Source organism: Bactrocera tryoni, chromosome 4 (assembly GCF_016617805.1).
Source record: "Bactrocera tryoni isolate S06 chromosome 4, CSIRO_BtryS06_freeze2, whole genome shotgun sequence".
NCBI classification, from domain to species: domain Eukaryota; kingdom Metazoa; phylum Arthropoda; class Insecta; order Diptera; family Tephritidae; genus Bactrocera; species Bactrocera tryoni.
This window is the reverse complement of record NC_052502.1, coordinates 18,383,056-18,404,818: the sequence shown is the minus strand read 5'-3', so window position 1 is coordinate 18,404,818 and position 21,763 is coordinate 18,383,056. Positions and strand designations below refer to the sequence as shown.

Below are 21,763 nucleotides of genomic sequence, written 5' to 3'. Positions count from 1 at the left end.
AACTCAGCAAAAAAAAATTATGCTTGATGGTTCTTCTTCATAAAATAAAACTGAATTCAGAAATTTTTAAGCAATTTTTATTAACGGCCTTATTTTCTTTTCTTTTTTTCTAAAATAAATATGTATGTGGCAACTCTATTTTAAAGTAACAAAATTCTCGAAGTGTTAAAAAATAATAATTATAGCTATCTTTTCACAAAAGTATAGAGTATTAAATTTTCGATAAAATCTGTATTTGGTGAGGTGGCAACTCCAAAAAAAAATATTTTTTGTACTGATCAACACGCACACTTATTGCTAATCTGCAATCCGAAATTTTATTCAACGGCAATATTTATTTTATATTTTGTACATTTATATATCTGGCAACCCTGTTAATTTTTTTGTTTTAAATTTAATTTTTCTTTCATTTTCATGTTTCTTCTTCATTTTAAAAGAAACTGTATTCAGAAGTTATTAAATTATGTGGCAACTCTTTTTTAAGTAACCAATATTCCCAAATTAACAAAAAAAAATTTATCGATTTTTTCAAAAAATTATTAAATTTTCGATTAAACTTCTATCTGATCAGATGGCAACTCTTAAACATTTTTTTTTCTATTTTTCAACACGCACACTTATTGTTAATCTGCAGTCCGCAATTTTATTCAACGGCAATATTTAATTGTATTTTGTAAATGAATATATCTGGCAACACTGTTAAATGTTTTATGGCTTAAATAATTTTTTATTTAAAAAACTTTTGACTTGTGTTTTGAGCATAAAAATAAGTCAAAGAAATGTTATTAATATTAAATTTTTGATAAAATTTATATTTGGTCAGGTGGCAACTCTGAACTTTTTTTTCTATTAATCAACACGCACATTTATTTTTAAATTGCAGTCCAATATTTTATTCAATAATTATTTTATATTTTGTAAATTAATATATCTGGCAACACTGCCAAACTTTTTATGTTTTAAAATAATAGCTTTTCATTTTAAAAACTTTTGGCTGTTTTTTTGAATATGATAATGAGGCAAAGAACCCTTGTTATATTTTATTGAAATACACTGATCAAAATTGACTAGGGCGGATCCACCTAAAAAACCAAATTTACGCATGAGCCTCAGCCTTGAAGGCGATAAAAGAGACTTTTTTTAAAATAGGTGACATTTTTGAGGTTTTTGGCATTTCGAGTCAAACTTGTTCAGATGGCAGTATGGAAAACTGCAATTATGTTTGAAGTATCACATTGCTACCACGTTAAAAGGAAACACGAGTATTCCAAATTTTTGAAAAAATCCAAACACTTTTTTTCTCGATTTCGAAACGCAAATTTCACTTTCTGCAACCTCCATCACAAAAGAATGCCCCACACAGTCTACGTATACATTGCATGCGTTGCAACAATCTTTGTAATCATCAACATTTTCTGAGCATTCAATGCTCAGCGTTGCTGCTCTGTCACTTTGCTGCTTTTGACAGCTGCCTTCTGCCAGTCCATGCACGTGTCATCAAGCCAAGTTGGCTGCAGCTAGGTCTGGAGCAATGCAACGTGTTGCGAATGCAAGAACATTACAATTAGCCTGTCGAATGACCTTTTTATTTTGTTTTATATCACTGCCTTTCCCATTAAATGGAACGCCTACAGACCACATCGTCCTGCTGTTGCAATTGCAGCAAGCGAAAAGGAAAAATTATCGCCAGGGTATGGTCGGACGGTCAGTCGGGTATGTCGGGTATGGTATATTGAGGCTGAAATCTCTGCGGCCTACTCAGCAGCCGCCCAACTGACTGGCTGCGCTGATGTCTGTTTGTCTGCCTCACTTGTTTGGCTCGTTTGGCATGCAAATGGAACTGTCACTGGCATAATGCGGGCGGGAAAATTCGCCACTGAAATGCGTACGTTCTTATATTTTATATAATGGAAGAGATGTTAGTATTTTGAAGCAATCATCATGAGGGATCAGTTGCAATTAAATTGAAATTTTTTAGAGATCAGTCGACTAACCAGCCGTGAAATCATTTTTAAAGACAACATTTTTATCATAAGTTTGATTCCTATTTCATTTTTAATTGCCTTGAAAAGTTTTGTATTTATTTCCTCACATTCCTTAAAGCAAATAATTTCATCAAACTACATATATGAAAAATCAAAAACAAAAATGTATGCTCATCGCACAACTCTTCCTTGCATGCCATGCACTTGTGTCAACTCTTGCATGCCTTTTCATTGTCACTTCCTGCCGCTACACCTTTAATGGTGTTCTGAAACTCATCACAAATGTTGTCATCAACAGTTATGCGCCAAAGGGTGCAAGCGCAGCATCCAAGCACACTTATACACTCACATACTTATGTTATAAGTGCATTTGTATGGTGTTTCGCGGCGTATACGTAACATCACACAAATTGACTTGTTTGTTCTGCTGTTATTGCGCAAAAGTTTTGTTGTTGTTTTATTTCATATTAAAGTTTCTTATTTGTACTTGGTACTCTGCTGTTATCTCGCTGCTTCGTGCGCTTTGCGGTGGCATCTTCCCTGCTTGCCACATTATTAATGCCTTCGAAAGGGTATGCGATTTTTTTCCGATTTCTTTTGCGGAGGAGCGAGGAAAATTGTTTGTATTACTTGTATTACGAGGTGTACATACCCGTAAAATATCTTAATTGCTAGCTATTGGGATGGTGTAACATAGTTGGAACAGCGATTTTATGCAGTCCGTGCTATGTGAGGTTCATGAAATAATAATTTTCTAAAAATTTTGATTTTTCTTATTAGTGAATTCCTTTGATTTTAGAATACTTATTGGTTAGGAGTATGCGTTTTTCTTGCCTTGGTATGTAATTTTTTTATAAATTAAAAATTAAATTGGACTAAAATTGCATTTTCTAAGTTTAGTGTTTCATTTTGTTTGCTCACGAGTATTATGAGAGCTTCCTATAACTGACAGAAATGACAGAGGAAAATATCTAACCTAACTATTGAGCAAATATTTGCTTTTATCGTTTTTAATTTTTTCTTTTCATAAACTTTTTCAACCAATTTGTTATACTTTCTTCCGACAGTAGCTTGTCTAACCATATACCATCTGTACATATGCAGAGTAGTCCCTCAGTTTTTAAGATAATGATTTGAAGTTTTGCACACATGTTTTTCTCTCCATAAAACCACTTATTTGTTGGTGCCATCGATATCGGATTTGTATAGGATGCAGCTGTTATACAAGCTGAACGATCGTAAGAAGTGCTTGTATAGAAAACTTTTTCATTTGTGGAGATATTTTCACGAAATTTGGCACGGCTTACAACCTCAAGCAATAATGCAATCGCCGATGAAATTGTTGAGATCAGATCACTTTGTCATATAGCAGCCATATAAACGAGGCGATTAAAATCATGTGCTTGTTTGAAAAACTGTCATACAAATTAACCGATGAAAATCAAATTTTTGTGTGCTAAACTTTTACATTTGTCAAGATATCTTCAAGAAATTTATCCTTGGTAACCTCGTAAACTCTGAAAATATTGTTCGGGTCGAAAAACAATTACATATGGCTGCTATACAATCTGTCAGACCTATAGTTTTTTTTGAATTTTTCTATTTTTGAAAGGTATTAAAGCTTCGGAGGTGTTCCTCATATAATAACTAGCTAAAACCAAAAAAGTGAAATTTTTCTTAAAAATCCAATCAATCGATTGTTCCCAAGGGTGTTTTATAATTGTAAATATTTTTAGAATAACTATATTATGTTGAAATCAATACTACAGAGCGAATACAAGAGCCAGGAAAAATAAATATAATTACTAATAAATATAAAATATATTTCTGCCTTTAGTATCCAATTTTTTCGGCCTATCTCAGAGTAGTGTTCGCCTAAAGTTATGGTAGTGGGGAATATTGAAAGACATTTTCTTTTTAGTTTAAACTTTCAGATCCTAAAATTAATATTTAATTGGCAAATAGACAAAAACCAATAGCTTAGTCTACTTTTCACTTGCGTCAAAGCGTTGTTAGACAGTCGTAGCCCGTAAACCTTTAAAAACTACTAAAAATTCGTACGACTTTTTTGCATATGGTTAGGTTAGATTTAACCTTTTAATTTTATAAATTATATTTTTAGAAAAGTTTAAATTGCTGTTAGTAATTCCAAATTTTTATTATGATGCCGTTTTTGCTTTTGTTTTAGATGTCAGGAGTTCATGAAATAACCATTGCCCAATGAGGCTTCTATGAAAAAGGTGGTTCTCCAAAATTTTGCGGAGTAGCGACTATTTTGAACACAAATTTTCTTAAACAGTCTTTTTATATACTCAAAGATATATGTAATTGAGAGAGAGAAATTCCTCTCTCTTAGTCTAAGGATAAGTTCAAAGTTATCCTTGTATTGAGTGCTCAAGTAAGCCCTAACCCCCTTAACAATTTTTGGCATTATTTTGCTATAGAAATATTGACTTACAGATGGATCTTAAAGGAAAATAGGTTATTAATACATATTATATTATATATGTATATTAATGTGTATATATAATATCCTTCTTTTTCTACATATAAGGGCCAACCTAATGTCAAAAAACAACTTATTTTTGCGTTAATATAGAGAAACCCGAAAGCAAATAATATATGAAGACCAAACAAATAACCGTGTACGTATGTAAGCTCATATAAATATTTCTGTAAAAAAAGAATTATCCACATGTACACCTTAACTCTGACACCTTGTATACTTTCTTAAACTTCTCTTTATTTGCAGGTATATGTATATGTATATTGTACTTACATTCATCACAATTCTCACTGCCGGTGATAATGCATTTTCCCTTCTTGTTGCGTGTCCAATTTTCGCGACATGTCAAGCAAAAGCCATTGCTGCTACATGTTGCACAACCGATGGGGCACGCAACACATTCCTGACGTTTTTTGTCCGCATAGTAACCGTCCGGGCAATTGTTTAAACATTTGCCGTCGTAGGCAAAGCGACCCGAACGACACGTGATGCATTGCGATTCGGCGGAACCGTTGCAAGTGGCACAAGATGAATGGCACGATGCGCAACTGAAATGAAAGCGAAACAACAACAACAACAATTATAGCTTAAGGTAAGAAGTGGCTTATACATAGGTTTGTATGTGTATAAAGGGTATATATTTACAAGCTTAAGATCGAAGACTATATGAGATTTTTATGCAAATATTTATTCCGGAAAATATTTTTGTATGCAAATCTGAAAGGAGTGCAAATAATAAATGGTTTTTCGTAGATATGTATAACAAGAGCAAGTCATATGTAATTGCATATACATATATATATACCATATAAGATTGATACGAATGCTTGCTGACTTCCTGAGTTGTACATATAGACATACTATACATATATATCTATGGAAGTTGTGTGTGGACAAGAATCTGTCGCCAAGGGGAATAACTTTCGTTTTACTTTTAAAAATATACCAACACACAAATACATATACCCATTTTATTTAAGTTCATATATATATACATTTATAAGTTTGTAAAAGTGTTGAGTATGACTATATTTAATAGCTGCAGGTAAGCAAATATTTCACTGCAGCGTCAGTTGTAACATTTTATAAGAAAATCAGACATTTTTTATATTTTTCTGAAAGTGATGAGGTGTGGTGCACCGCTTGTCGAAGTGTGAAATTTAATATTTTGCATATTTTTAAATTCTGGTAGGAAGGTAATGCTATCGATTGCCGATGACAGCATGACGTTAAATGACTTTTGGATATTTTCAAGGTGTTAATATCGACACAGTGCTCGCAGTGAGCTTGAGTTTCTGCGGTTTTTGTGCTCACATGGAGTTCGATGTGGTTGATAATTCTTCTAATGTATACAGCTTGATATCAAAATTTATCAAGTTTATTTTCAAATAAATAAAATGACACACCTAAAGTACAGCAATAAAAATTTAATGGAAGAAATCGAAAATTGTCTGTACTTTTTGATTTTCCTATTTCTCGATTGGAAAATAAAAAGGGTATCAAGTATAACAAGTAAGGAAGAGCTAAGTTTGGGTGTCACCGAACATTTTATACTCTCGCATGACAAAGTGATAATCGAGATTTCATTAGCCGTCATTTACATATTTTTTTTATTTTGCTGTAAAATTAATTAGATTAGTAGTTCCTGAGATATGGTTATTGGTCCATAAGTGGTTTTTTATACCCTCGCAACAATGTTGCTAAGGAGAGTATTATAGTTTTGTTCACATAACGGTTGTTTGTAAGTCCTAAAACTAAAAGAGTCAGATATAGGGTTATATATACCAAAGTGATCAGGGTGACGAGTAGAGTCGAAATCCGGATGTCTGTCTGTCCGTCCATCCGTCTGTCCGTCCGTCTGTCCGTCCGTCCGTGCAAGCTGTAGCGAGTAAAATTGAAGGATATCATGATGAAACTTGGTACACGTATTCCTTGGCTCCATAAGAAGCTTAAGTTCGAAGATGGGCAAAATCGGCCAACTGCCACGCCCACAAAATAGCGGAAACCGAAAACCTATAAAGTGTCATAACTAAGCCATAAATAAAGATATTAAAGTGAAATTTGGCACAAGGGATCGCATTTGGGAGGGGCATATTTGGACGTAATTTTTTTGGAAAAGTGGGCGTGGCCCCGCCCCCTACTAAGTTTTTTGTACGTATCTCGGAAATTTTTATAGCTATGTTAACCAAATTCTATAGAGTCGTTTTCTTCAGGCATTTCCATATACAGTTCAAAAATGGAAGAAATCGGATAATAACCACGCCCACCTCCCATACAAAGGTTATGTTGAAAATCACTAAAAGTGCGTTAACCGACTAACAAAAAACGTCAGAAACACTAAATTTTACGGAGGAAATTGCAGAAAGAAGCCGCACCCAGGCTTTTTTTAAAAATTGAAAATGGGCGTGGCCCTGCCCACTTTTGGACCAAAAACCATATCTCAGGAACTACTAGACCGATTTCAATGAAATTCGGTATATAATATTTTCTTAACACCCTGATGACATGTACGAAATATAAGTGAAATCGGTTCACAACCACGCCTTCTTCCAATATAACGCTATTTTGAATTCCATCTGTTGCCTTCTCTGTATAATATATAGTACATTAGGAACCAATGATGACAGCGGAATAAAACTTTACAAAAATACGGTATTTGAAAAATATGTAAATGACGTATAATGAAATCTCGATTATCACTTTATCATGCGAGAGTATAAAATGTTCGGTGACACCCGAACTTAGCCCTTCCTTACTTGTTGTTAATCGGTTAACGCCCTTTAAGTGATTTTCAACATAACGTGGCGTGGTTAATATCCGATTTCTTCCATTTTTGAACTGTATATGGAAATGCCTGAAGGAAACGACTCTATAGAGCTTGGTTGACATAGCTATAGTAGTTTCCGAGATATGTACAAAAAACTTAGTAGGGGGCGGGGCCACGCCCACTTTTCCAAAAAAATGCGTCCAAATATGCCCCTCCCTACTGCGATCCTTTGTGCCAAATTTCACTTTAATATCTTTATTTATGGCTTAGTTATGACACTTTATAAGTTTTCGGTTTTCGCCATTTTGTGGGCGTGGCAGTGAGCCGATTTCGCCCATCTTCGAACTTAACCTTTTTATGGAGCCAAGAAAGACGTGTACCAAGTTTCATCATGATATCTCAATTTTTACTCAAGTTACATCTTACACGGACGGACGGACGACAGGCGGACGGACAGACAGACATCCGGATTTCAACTCTACTCGTCACCCTGATCACTTTGGTATATATAACCCTATATCTGACTTTTTTAGTTTTAGGACTTTCAAACAACAGTTATGTGAACAAAACTATAATACTCTCCTTAGCAACTTTGTTGCGAGAGTATAAAAAGTGGATATTAAGTATAAATAAACATAATATAAATCTAAATATTGGGTTTCGCCGGAACATTGCACATCCAAACTTTCTTACTGAAATTCCTATCCTCTATTAGGACCATTGATATTATGTGGCACAGCAGCAAAAACGTTCACTAATTCATTGAGATTACATTTTATATTCACTGAATGCCAGCTTGAGCTTCATAAAACTTCGAATTTATATTAAAGAGTGTCTTTGCATATAAGTGATGTTCAATGAGGCAATACTTTTCTCGAAGTTGGCCGTTTGAACATCGTTTCCTTGAGTTATACTCAGAATAATTTATTACCAAAATTCCGTCCAAGCGGCCAATATTCTGTCGACATAATCGCTCTGCAGAGTCGGTAATTCGAGCCATCATGGATCGGTTTCACACTATATTTACGGTAGTGGTTAATGCTCATACTCAGATATGCTGTAAATTGCACAACGAAGTCTCTATTGCTGCGGAGAAGCAGATTATCGAAGAAGACCTGAATGAGTTCATCCGCCATAGGGCGTAACAAATAGATATTTTTCCTCCACTCTATGCAAGATTTTGCGAAAGCATCTTGGTTTGCAGGCTTGCGAAATTCAAGATTTACAGCCGAGGGACCATTGAGCGGGTTAGACGTTCGGTGATTAGCCCCAAAAAGAGATTACTACAGATTTTGATTTTCACAAGGAAGTTTTCTTTAGCGATGCAGCTCAGTTTAGGTTGAATGACGACCTTTTCGCGCCTAAATTGGATAATGTTGATGTGGATGAAGTGCATCAAACAAGGCCGTGCTACATGCCATATAGGCAAGGAAGCATTCAACTCATTGAAGGAAACTTTCGGTGCGCGGATTTTGTTGCGTCGGTGTCCCCAAGATCGTGCAATTTAGCATTGCTGGACTATTTTTTGTGTGGTTATGTAAAGTTGGTTGCCTACGCATAAAAGCAGGTGATGACTGACACATTAAGAGAGAATATAGCTTCACATTATATAAATAGGGGTTGAAAATTGGAGATTTCGGTTGACCTTCTGCGAGGATATTTCAATCTATGACCATTTTATGAAACAAAATTGACTTATAAAGTCACTCTGATTGTCCAAGTATGAATTCCTATATTAATATGATTTGTTATATACAAATTCTGTCTCATTTTAGATTCAGATTTTGGCTAGGTTTGGCAAAAAATTCATGCAAAGTAGTTTTTCCAAACTTAACATCAATTTTTTTATACTCTTGCAACATGTTGCTACAGAGTCAAATAGTTTTGTTCACCAAACGTTTGTACGTATCACGTAAAACTAAATGAGTTAGATATAAGTTAAATATATAAAAAAATTATCAGGATGAAGAAGTCAAAATCCGAGTGACTTTGTGTCTCTGCGTTCGTCCGTCCGTCTGTCCGTGTAAGCTGTAACTTGAGTAAAAATTGAGATATTTGATGAATTTTGTTATGCGGATTTCTTACTAGAAAGCTATAACTAAATTGTCCTAGCGCAAATATGTATTATACGAACATCTATCGACAGTGTGAAAATGGATGAAATCGGAAGATGACTTCGCTAACTCCACAAATAACAGTACTAAAAACTACTTAAAGCGCATTAAATCTAATAACTAAATATACCAGGGATATTAAATTTTACCTCCGAGATGATATGAGATAAAGCCCTCTCAGAGTGATTGTAAAAATTGTATAATGGGCACAGCACCGCCCACTTTTTAGTGAAATCTTATTTCCCGGGACCCGACCAAACGATGTCGACTGAATTTAGTACGTGTCATTCATCTCTTATTCCTATGTCACAGTGCGAAAATAGGCGATATCGGACAACAACCACACCTGCTTCCCATATAACACAATTTTAAATAGTTGACTTTTGACCAAAAATATCGGTCGATGTATTGGATATACAGTTAAAATTCAGAGAATATCCTTTTCTGCCAATAATAACTCTGTGCATCAAAAATGGGTTGAATCAGGGCAATATTTTCTTTAGACCCCGTATACATAATATTAAGATTTTCGAAACTCCAGGGGACTTTATGCTGCGTATATCGGTCAATATTCCAGTAATCTCAATGAAAATTGTAGAGCATATTTTACTAATGACAGTATATCTTTGTGCCTAAAATAAACAAAATTGGGCGAAAACTTGAACTAAGCCCTATATAATTAATATCAGAATTTTCGAACATCCGACTAACTTTACTCTATTTGATTGGTGATTGTATGTTAGGTACCTTTATAAAACCCAAAGAACATTTGTTTAGTATATGGTAAGGTATTATGTTAATAGGTTATAGATAAAATCGGGTCGATACGACCCCAACTCCTATACACTACAAATAAAGATTTTCGTTTTTTTAACAAACTTTTTGTCGAATATGCTGGTCGGGGTATGATTTATATATATAATAGTATAAGCATATATAAAATTGCTTAGATTTCGATTCTCTGTTTGACGTCTGCCATCTTAAGGTATTTCCCTGGCTTTGATTCCTGCAAGTTGCAAGAGTATAACATTTTCGGTTGCCCTCGAACTTAGCTCTTCCTCACTGATTTCATCTGTATTTAAAATCTATAACATTTTTTATTTTTCGCCTTCAGATGCTAGCATATACATATGTACTCGCATGTATGCAATTGTGTATGAGCTTGTTTGAAACTCCGAACAATGAATTTCTGACTTTGTCTGTTGCACTCACAGTCGCAAGTGTAGTATAGCTGTATATGGCACATATGTGCGAGTGCAGTGGAAATGTTACATACTGAGTTTTTGCATTTTTACAAGGAATTGCTAATGCAACACATACAACAATAGCAACAATGTACGCAAATATATTTTGGGAAAACAAGGCAGGAAAAAAATTAAAAATATGGAATGCCATATACATTCTCAACCTCATATATCTTTCCGAATGTACGTTAGTAACTATATAAAAGCAAAAAATAATATGCATGAAGATGCAACCCAACGACAGTTTTTTGTATTTTTTATTTGGTGTTAAGCAGTGACTCTATCAGTAGAGAACATTTAGTTTAGTTTCTTATCTTATGTTTATACAGTAAATATTTGAAAAACATTTTTTATGGCACCTCTATAAAAATATTTTTAAAAATTCTGGATTCGCTTAAAATTTCCTACAGGCCATCCTATGCACTTAAAATCCGCACAATGCAAATGTAAAATATTTATACACGGACTCAACTATGTACATACATTTGTGTGTATGAGTACATAACTACATGCCTCTGATGCGGCGGCTGGATATCTGATATTCAATTTTCAATTGGAAATAGATTGAATGCTTTTTATTCAATTCAATTTGTGTTGAATGCAATTCGTGTACGGAGGCAATAAGCGTTCATTGAACGGTGGCGTGGTCATATTGAGGTATTGGAGCTGAAAATTCTGGATTTACAGCTGCGCACTCATATACATATACAGTATACGTATAGATGCGTGAGGGTTAAAAAAGTGAAAAATGCAACAGAATAATAAAGGACTATAGAGGTAGTGAAAAATTTTTCTGGTTATAGCTGTAGGCATTAGCAGAGAGTGACTTTAATGCGCCTTTATGTACGTCTTTATGTATGACTGCGCTTGAAGTGGGCAGCACAAAAGTACAAAAAAATATTGAGAGTCCAAATCAGCATATTTAGGAGCATGATTTTTCTAAGGGAATGACTTTGTTTCACCAGCTAAGTATGCTTAGACGCTCTTTTTTGTTAAGTTCGAGCACAATTATAGAGTTTATTAAACCCTTACAGAGATTTGTCTGGTAATTGACCAAATTATGTTTGAAGCAACTATCAAAATAATACCTTTAAGTATGCTGTTATTTACTCCCAACCCCATCAGTTAATAATGTCAAATAGAGACTGTCATTGAAAGAATTTTCTTCTGTTCTAGGATTGCTTCAAGATTTGTAAAGAGGGTTATAACAAGTTAAGAGCAAACTATAATTGCTTTAATGCAATGTAGGACCAGTAAATCTCTTGTCGAAAATCTGTTTAACTATAAGCTTTCCTAAATCAAGCATATATGTACCAACAGAGTTGCTGTAATTTTGACAGCTCCTGGCGAGCTTATTTGTTTATCGATTTCTGTAAAATTTTGTCAGTGTATTCGTTAAGATTTGCCATTTCATCATTTAATTTACACTTTGGTAGAACAGTTGGAGATTGTCCAAGAATGTTACGCAAATTCAAGATCTCCGCTGTAAGAGCTCGTCGCACAAGCCTGGTCTTCCCAAATGAGACTCATTTTCAATTTAATGGCAACGTCAACAAACAAAGTTGTTGGTATTTGCATCCCCAAAACTTTAGTGTTTGGTACGGACAGTGGCATGGCGCCATCATCGGGCCTTATTTCAGCCAAAAATACGCTATTAGTGGAGATATGTAAACATCGCGGCTTCGCCATTTGGCCGACATTTTGTTCAAATCATAAATGGCATAAGATTATCTTCATAACAAAAAAAAAAAAAAAAACAAAAATACAGAACCCATTTGACCAAATATGAGCGTTCATTTCAACATCACGCCAATCTTGTTGCTAGTTACTTTATATTCAATTGGACACTCATATTGTTGTATTCCAATATTTTTGCAATGTTTGGTCAGATTCGAGGTTCACCTTTACAATAGTATAGCTTTTTATTTCAAACCGTTTGAGAATTATGCCCAAAAATGAAAGAAACAAATTATTATAGTTGCGTTCGGTTGGTTATTTCTCTATCTTGTTATCTTTGTGCATTACTCGTACTATTTTATCCAAAAAATTAAATTGAAACCGATACTATTTTAGCGTGCCAAAAAGAACATTAACACAATGAGGGATGCTGTGGTTATAAGGAAAAGTGCGAGTTTTAAAAATATACTTGTTACATTATCAGATTTTGAAGTTGCAGATGCAACATGCAAAAGATGGCTTCAACGGTTCAGAGACAATGATTTTGGTGTGAGAATTGAAGGCCTTCCACACCAGTCAAAAAAGGTTGAAGACGCCGAAATCAAAATCGGTTGAGGATGATACTTTGAGTTGAAAGCAAGTGGCAGTCATGTCATATGTTGCACAACAAACCATTTCAGACATTTGAAAGCCACTGGAAATGTTCAAAAGTGTGGAATGAAAGACAAATGAAAAATCGAAAAAACACTTGTGAAATTTAAATCATTCTAAATGGAGAAAATCGAGTATTAATTCGTGGAAAGCGTCAACACAACACAAAAAAAAAGTTGGTAAGAAGGCAATGATCTGTGTTTGGTGGTATCAGAAGGGTGTGGTATGTCATGAACTTCTAAAACCTGCCGAAACTGTTAATACTACAGACAACAAATGATCACCATGCATTGATCGAAAAATGACCAGAATGAGCTAGAAGACACGGCAACGTAATTGTTTTTACACTAGAATGCACCTGCACACACAAAGCAAAAATGGTTCAGGATACAATTAAAGTACTTTACTGGGAGCTGCTACCCCACTCTCCTTGCTCACCGGACTTTGGCGCCCTCCGATTACTAGTCATTGATAGAACTCGCATTGCCTCAGCAGCACTTCGATTTCTATGCAGAAGTCGAAATATGGGTGTCTCATTGGTTTGCTTCATTTCTATTGACACGGTGTCCACATATTGCCCAAAGGTAAATACAAAATTAGTCTTTCATTTTCACAAAAGAACAACAAATTTGGTATTTTTTTATTTACTGACAAATATTAGGGGTTATATGGGTTTACCGTTTCAAAAAATCGAATCTTTTTTTTTGTCTTATTAAAATTTATAACAACTTTAGAACATTGTCCTTAGTATTCAAGTTGATCCGACTAATCGTTTCGGAGATACAGCTTTGAGAACTTGTGCGCTCGAGGCTAGCTTGGCTAAGCGCGGTCTTCCAACACGTTTTTCTCGAAACTATGTTTTTGGAGTCAGTTCGCAAGATTTCTCAAAAACTACTCAAGCGATCTTCATGAAGTTTCACACAAGTCTTTGAAATATAAATAAAGACTTGGAAAAAAAATGTCGTGAAATTTTGACTGAAATTTTTTTTTTTGTAAAAAATGTCTGCGAAAAATCCAATTTTCAGTTTTTCCTCTTCGTGCAAGTTCCAAGTTAAGGTTTAACTAAAACACGTATTTTTTCACTTTAGATGATACTGTAAGGATTTATCCTGCCAACGCGGATGCCTCCTTTTCCGAGGAGTCACGGGAAATGACTTCCCAATGGCCGAGTTTCAAATATATTTTTTTCCAAAAATTTCCGAATTTCTATCTTAATAGTGTATGTTTCTAACAATAAAAAATTCTAATAAAATATTTAATTTATTATATGAGAAAAAAATTATCGAAAAGGCTGTTTTTTACCCGAGGAAACCCATGTAACCGCTTAAGTGTACAAAATGGATGCCGACTAATAAAATTAATTAAAATTCTTCACAGTGCGACCTAAATCTCATCAATATGCCATCAAAAAAAATTTATAATAATCGACATAACGCTCATAACAGTATATTTTTGTGCATTATATTAATTAAGTGTCATTTGCAGCTAGCGTAATTTACTTTATTCGGTAATAAAAATATGGCAACTCGTAAACAAGCCAAAATATTTTATAAAATTTTTTTTTAATTTTTTTATTGTTTTTTTTTCATCATAAATAGCTCACTGTGCGTTGCAGTTAAGTTGCCAAAAGTCAATGACAAAAAGCGATTGCAATTTGTATTTGTAAAAAATGCATGCAGCAGAGGTCAAAAGTAATTACATACACGCGTCTCACTATGTGCACAACCTTAACTGCAAAAAACTCCAATATACATATATGTGTATTGAAGAGCCCTCAAACGCTGTTTTCTTATTTTAGGGTTTCCGCTCAATATAAAAATTGCGACAGCTTTACTGTGCGGTTAAAAACCATAACTACTTACACATACATACGCACTTTTTTAATACATTGTTGCAGCGCCGCACTAATTTACAGTTAAAATTTAATATTTTCCTTTGTTTTGTAATGCGCGCTCAATTCTTGTGGCATGTAAAACTACAAACAAAAAAACAAAAAACAAAAATTGAAAATGAAAATGAAACGGCGAGAAAAAAGTGCAAATAACGGTTTATTGTGAAACGCACAAAGGCACTTTTTAGTTGGCGCGCAAATTACATTTGAAATTTTTGTTTCGGTTTTTCCGCACGCCAACACGTCGCGTGCGCACCGCGTGCAAATTCGAGTTGACAGTTATTTCCATATTTATGTGTAACTACGGGCGATTTTTGCTTCATGTAAGGAGGTGTGGGGGCGGGTCTGTCATGGCAATTAAGCGCTTTATCGCTTTATTGCTAGACATGCGCTTGTTGTTTTTGTTTTTTTTCTTTGTTGTTGGCAAAAATTGCGTTTTTTCAACACATTTTGGTGGTTAATTTAAAATGCTGTTGTTGTTGCAACTACCGTATTTGCCATAAATAATATCTTTTTACTATTTTGCAGCTATTAGTGTCACGTGGTATCTGCGCTGTCATATATCGCGTCTGCCTCTAAACTGCCGTCGCGGCGAAAATCAATGAGTTATTGAATACGAAATTGTTGTGCGTCACTGAAAATCGTTGCAACGGCATATTTTTAAATGTTTTGAAATATGCACGTGTGTGTGTGCGAAATTAAAAAATGTCGCAATATTCTCCAGACTCCTAAATTCGTGCAAACGTAAATCTTAAAAAGACATTTATATTAAAAAAAAATTCACAGCGAAAAACTTTTTTTTAGAGTTTCAACAAAAATTAAGTTTTGCAAAATTTTGAGCCACCCTAAAATCCTTTAATGCAAAAATATGTATTAAAGTAATAATAAATTCAAAATTGATGAGAAAATAAAAAATGAGAATAATTTTTAGAATAAATTTATATAAATTTTTAGGCTTTTAAAACTTGTACGTATTTTAAATCTTTTTTGTGCATACAATATTGTTTTAGAGACAAAAAATGTTGGGTTAGCTCAGTATGGTCTTGTAGACTAATGAGCTATGCATATACTTTTTTTGGTCCTTTGCAATACTAGATGGAGTGTCGTTACAAATACCATAAGGAGTAATCACATTGTTGTAGTGGCGGCTGAAAATATACCTGAAGTAATTTCTAAGAATGTTGTCGCGTTAAAATCCGAGTCCGTTGCGTTTACTTAGACCAAATTGTCTTTAAAAATTTATTTTATTTTTCAATTTAAAAGTGCACAAGATATTCTTCATTCCTTTCATGGTGCATTGTTCTTGACATTACCTGCATTCTTGATCTCGATCTGTCAGACACATATTGCAGGTGCGTGCCGCGACAGACTGATCAGAAAATAATTATTTATTCGAAGTTTATATTTGAACGTCGGATCTGTATTAAACGTTACAAGAACATAACTCAACTTTTACGACGGTCTGTGACTTGAATTTTAATTTTTATATTTTTTTAACTGAATTATTACTTTCAAAATTAAGACAATTTTAAGAATTCAAATCTTTATATATTTTACTCCTGAATTTGAAAACAAAAATCTAAGAAAATTTACATACCAGTATAATCGCTTTGATCAGGAGAAAAACCCTATTTTATTCATAATTTTATTTTATTTCATTATTTGTTGTAAAAAACGGGAGACAGTAAAAAAAATAATGCTTATTAAAGTATAAAAATCAGAAGCAATGAAGCCTAAGTTCGGATATAACTGGACATTTTATACCCTAGCAACTGTCAAGGATTAAAGGGGTCAGTAGGGTACTATTTTATCAATTTTTTTTTTTTTTTGCATTTTCTGTTCCCTTATACTTAGAATTAATGTAGAAACCCACTTTAACATTGGAAGGTTTCGCAAAAGGCCCAAAAGTAATAATACCGCTCGTCGTTTTTTTCAACGTTTATGTCCACCTTTGTATGCTTTTTCAGTACTTCAAACTTAAAACGCGTGTTTCTCAAAACACACTTTTTTAAACTGGCGGACATGATTCCGGTCGAACTACTCAACCGGTTTCCTTAATTTTTCTTTCAATGCTCACAAAACGACTGGCTATCGTTCCTACTAGCTTCATATTTTTTATAATTTATTGAAAAATTAAAAAAAAAATTGAATTACTTTCATGTCCATCAACATTTGTTCATTATTCTAGTAGGGACGATAACAATTCACGTACTTTTCAGGAATAAATTGGGCTTTTATGTTTCAGATGATCTAAACTTGGGAAATCGTGTCTGCCAGTGAAAAAACGCATCTCATTCACCCAGCCATTTCTCCGGCAGATGTCATCAAAAAATTCCGAAAAAGTTGTTTATACACAGCACGATATACCTCAAGATATGTGAAAAAAGTTCTATTTTAGAATAAAAGCTTCTATGGAAAAAAATACCAAAAACAGACCAGATGACTCTACTGACCCCTTAAACCAACGGAAGTACCTTCAAGTACTTAAGGTTTGTTACTTGTAAAGGTTCTAGGGCCAGTTTTCACCATATTTAATTTATTCTAAACACAAATATGCACCGTTATAAGAAAAACACTCGCTTTCAATTTTATTAAGATAACTGACGTATTGGTTGATATATGAGATATAAAGCCACTTGCAAGTTCAAAAATCTTTATATTAGGTATATGCTAGCTTAGAAAAGTACTGACCCTATTCAATAAATTTTTTACACACAGACAAACCATTGGCAGGAAAATATTATGCTTGCATTTTAATTATATACCTCACACAGTGACCGGTTTTGCGGTAAAAAAGTACTGTGCTCTACTTATTAAGTACCTAGAGGCTTGAACAATTGTGGTTATAAGGTGGCACAACTCAAAGGCATTATTCGGATGTAGGCATATGTACCTAGACGTTGCTGTACTCATATTTTTCCCATTTGCGAACTTGTTCTTTTTTTGAAAAATGAACGCCATTGCCAAGTTTCATCAAGATATCTCAATTTTCAACCGGATTTCAAATCGTCTCGTCATCCTCAACAGTTAATTTCTTAAATTAATTGTAGAACAAAGTGAAATCTATCGATATATCCCGTCTAAAAAATTGTACTTTTTCCACATATTTTAGTTGAGATTTCTTACCTCTTGCAATATATTTATTTTATCTATGAAAAAGTGATATTCTAATACAAAATTCCGTTCTGCAAGAAAGATCTTTATATTTTTTTTCATAAAAACATGGCTTTAAGAGCTAATTGTATTCATACAGTACAGCATGTCGTATGAGCAACGCATAATACAACCATTGCATAAATCACTTGCATGAATGCTCAGTTACAGAGCATGTCTAAGCTCAAGAAAAATGCTTAGCACACTCTTAGGCCCCCAACATTTTTGTTACTTCGCACATTTTTCACACCTGATTTTCTTTTTTTGCGCTCTTGCCATTTTATTTTAACGAGATAATCTAACTTTTTCACGTGTGTTCATTCTTTGGTGATTGATTGGTATATATGTATATCTATTAGAAGGTCAAAGCGTTGACACACATGTTTCAAAAACGAAAAAGCAAACAATGAGGAATGAAAACAACGCGTGCTTATAAGTAAAACGATCCTGTCTGTATTGGTGAGAGAGCTTTAAGAAGTGTAGAAGTATTGATTGACCTCAAAGATTGGCTGGCGATAAAAGCAGCAGATGGAAAGGTGATTTCCTAATGAAAGACTAAAATTATAAAGAAAAGGCTGTAAGTGGATAAGAAACTATAACAAAACAACAGAATAATATGCATATATATTGTTTAAAATAAATGTGTTATGAGTTTAAAATAAAATTCCATCACCTTTGTAGTTAAGCATAACTATTTGGAGTAAAATTTATTATATATATTTAATAAAATATTTGTACTACAAATTTAAACTGAAATTCCTTAACCTTTGTAGTTAAACATAATTATTGGGAATAAAAATTAATTAAATAATTTTAATTTAACACCTACAAAAATAATTAAATTCCCTGCAGTTATTGCCTAGCAACGAAAGTTGTGGCATTTAATTACGTATTCAGTCCAGCAAAGCACTGAAGCCAGCAGCCCTGAGCTAAACGAAACATTGCAATTTAATGGCGCCTGCAGTAATGCTAAAACAGTTTGAGCACTTGAGCGCTTGAGCATAATTTCCAACTAAACTGTTTACACAAGCCATTGGCGTTTGGGTTATAACCAGCTGTCAAAGCTATAGCAGCACATTGACGGATTGCGGTCTTACTTAAGTTAATGTATACAAGCAAGGAGCACACACTAGCGCAACAGACACACATAAATATTATAGCTATACACTAATATGACATGTGTGTGTGTATGGCACACCTTGGTATCCGCAAGTTATCCGCAATGGTTATTATCATGCTGAGCAGCACAAGTATAGTTTGCTGATAAGTAGCTGTAACTGCGACACAAACACATGGATATGTCGCTATATGCAATTACATGCGCTTTCCTGCAGTGTGACATCAAATTGCAACAAATATGTTGCATATTAGCGCTTGGTTTAAGTTATGGGATGACAATCATAGTTAATAAACGCAAGTAGTGGCACTCAAGGGTAAAATGAAAATACAGATGTTTCTACGAACAAAAAATCTGACAAAAATTGAACACTTAAGAAAATTCTTAAGCGAAAAAATTACTGAGACACCATATCCATTTTAAAAGGAAGAAAACTCATTAAAAATGAAAGGAAGGAAAGTCTACGCGCGCTCCGTAAACGAGGTTGTTGAGCTTTTATGTGAAAAACGTATAACTGGATTTTCCGGAAAACTACAAGTTCTATGGGAAAAGCCAATTTGTAGATAATTTAAGAATCTACCACTATGGTTTTCATATTTTTTTCACATAACCTCAAAATGTAGGTAAACGATTCAAAGAATCAAATTTTTGGTATTATATTCTTCTCTTCTACATTTTTATTTTTCTTTCAATAAACTTGTGGTAAGTTGCCTTTGATATAGGCAATCTAAATTTACCTTAAGTGTTTTTAATTAAAATTTTTAGTGCTTCATCTTGTTTTGACTTGTCAAAAAACAAAAAAAAAACAGATTTAAAGTTCTCACATAAAATTATTTATTCTTTTTACTTCGTTCGAGTTTCTACTGTCTGCTGGTATAAAAATATATGTATTAGATGCTGTGGTAAGTTTTCTCATAAAAGATCAAAAAACAAGATCCAATATTAGAATAAGAAAAGAAAGAATCCCTAACTTATGAACTTGGAACCAAATGTGAGACGGTTATTAGAGAAAGCGAACTATTGACCATATTTTTTAGCTAAGAGGACAAATTTTAGTAAAGATGAGTTCACCGTGATTTTGAGATCGAATCGGATTAGGCTGACTGCACTTTAAATAAAGCTTAGAAGAAAATGCTTTAGAAATCTTTAGTGTGAGAATAGTGGCTCTCAGGAGTAAGCTTTTAGAACTAGAAACACATTTCCAAACATTTTTTAAACAAAAATTTTGTAGATATTATCTATAGCACAACTGTCATAGTGAATGCCTCGTCGACGAAGAATAGGCCGCTATGATAGGAATCTCTTTGTAGTGCAAGTACACGGTCGAGAAAAAGCTATGCATAGAAGTGAGGTTCATACAATTTCATCACTCGCACGTATAATGAGGTATGTATATCGTCACGTAAACGTAAGTTTACAGGCGGAGAAAAAACGTTATAATAGAAACGACTTATATTGAAACAAAATTTGAGTTTTGGTTTTTTTACGATACGTTGTTTTGCATTTTAAGTGGCGATATGTAAGTAGAGGAAGTTATGTTATGTGAAATAGACAACTCTTATTCAGCAGTATCTAAACTTTGACAGTTCTAACTACTAGACTAGGGGTTTATAATTTTCGACAATATGCACAATTGTCTGTGGCAGGTACACAATACTCTCTCGTGAAGCACAACTTCGTATTCTATAGTAGATTGACAGCTTTACTAGCGGTATTATAGATATATAGTAAGGGAATCAGGTATTTAAGCCTTTAGCGAGAAAAATCCTCGAAGTAGTGTATGGTTTTAAAAAAAAGAACAATATTTGGTATATACATATATGCGCATGATCAAAATCGAAATAAATTAATATGCTCAAATCAATTTAAAACAATAAATTAACACATTTTTGTGCAAGATCGGAAACAATATACATATTTCTATAGCAAAGGCACCAAAATTAGCTAAAAAGCAAAACCAAAACCACGAGTATATTTTTTTAATTCCACACATGCCATGAATTGGTTTCGCATATTTTTTGTTGCATATTCGAATTTTCCAGCTCCATTGCAGCACGTCAAATTGCATATTAATGAGAAGTGCAATTAACGGAAATTCGCGTATATCAAATGTGTACAATAGCAACAAAAGCGCACAAATAGCATATCAATTACCGCAATTCGTGAGAACAATGCCAAATGAAAGACAAAAGAAAAACGCATGAATCATGTGGCAATGAAGAGAATATTTTATGAACGAAAGCGAACAAATATTTACAAGCAAATATACAACATATGTATGTATATAAAATATATTTTTATATATAAGCTCAATCTATATTTTATATAAAATATAGGAAGTATAAGAGCGGGCGCTGTAATGCAAATTTAATTGGAAACTAATTACAATAACACTTGTGTGCAATTAATAAAATGTGGCGAATAATTTTTTGATTTATGTGCAATTGGAGAGTGTCTATGTGTGTGTGAATGTTGCAATAGGCTTAAATTTGCATGTCAACATTTGCAATTGGTGGCAGGATATATTCATAATCGCACTTCAATTGTAAATGAATGAAAATTAGTCAAATTTGATATTTCCGACAATTATTAAGTCGCTAAAAAGGCAATAAATCTTTAAACACGACTGTAGTAAAGCAGAAAAATGATTATATAATT

The 21,763-nt window shown here is 33.6% G+C and overlaps 1 protein-coding gene across 3 annotated transcripts in view; it reads right to left on the bottom strand.

Moving 5' to 3' along the window:
• The window catches only part of LOC120773986 (furin-like protease 2), a 392,069-nt gene that overhangs the window by 28,059 nt on the left and 342,247 nt on the right, over window positions 1-21,763 (bottom strand). For all 3 annotated transcript variants that reach the window (XM_040103245.1, XM_040103246.1, XM_040103247.1), the window contains one exon: window positions 4,765-5,039. In XM_040103245.1, coding sequence (XP_039959179.1) covers window positions 4,765-5,039 — 275 coding nt within the window. The remainder of the gene's footprint in view (window positions 1-4,764; window positions 5,040-21,763) is intronic.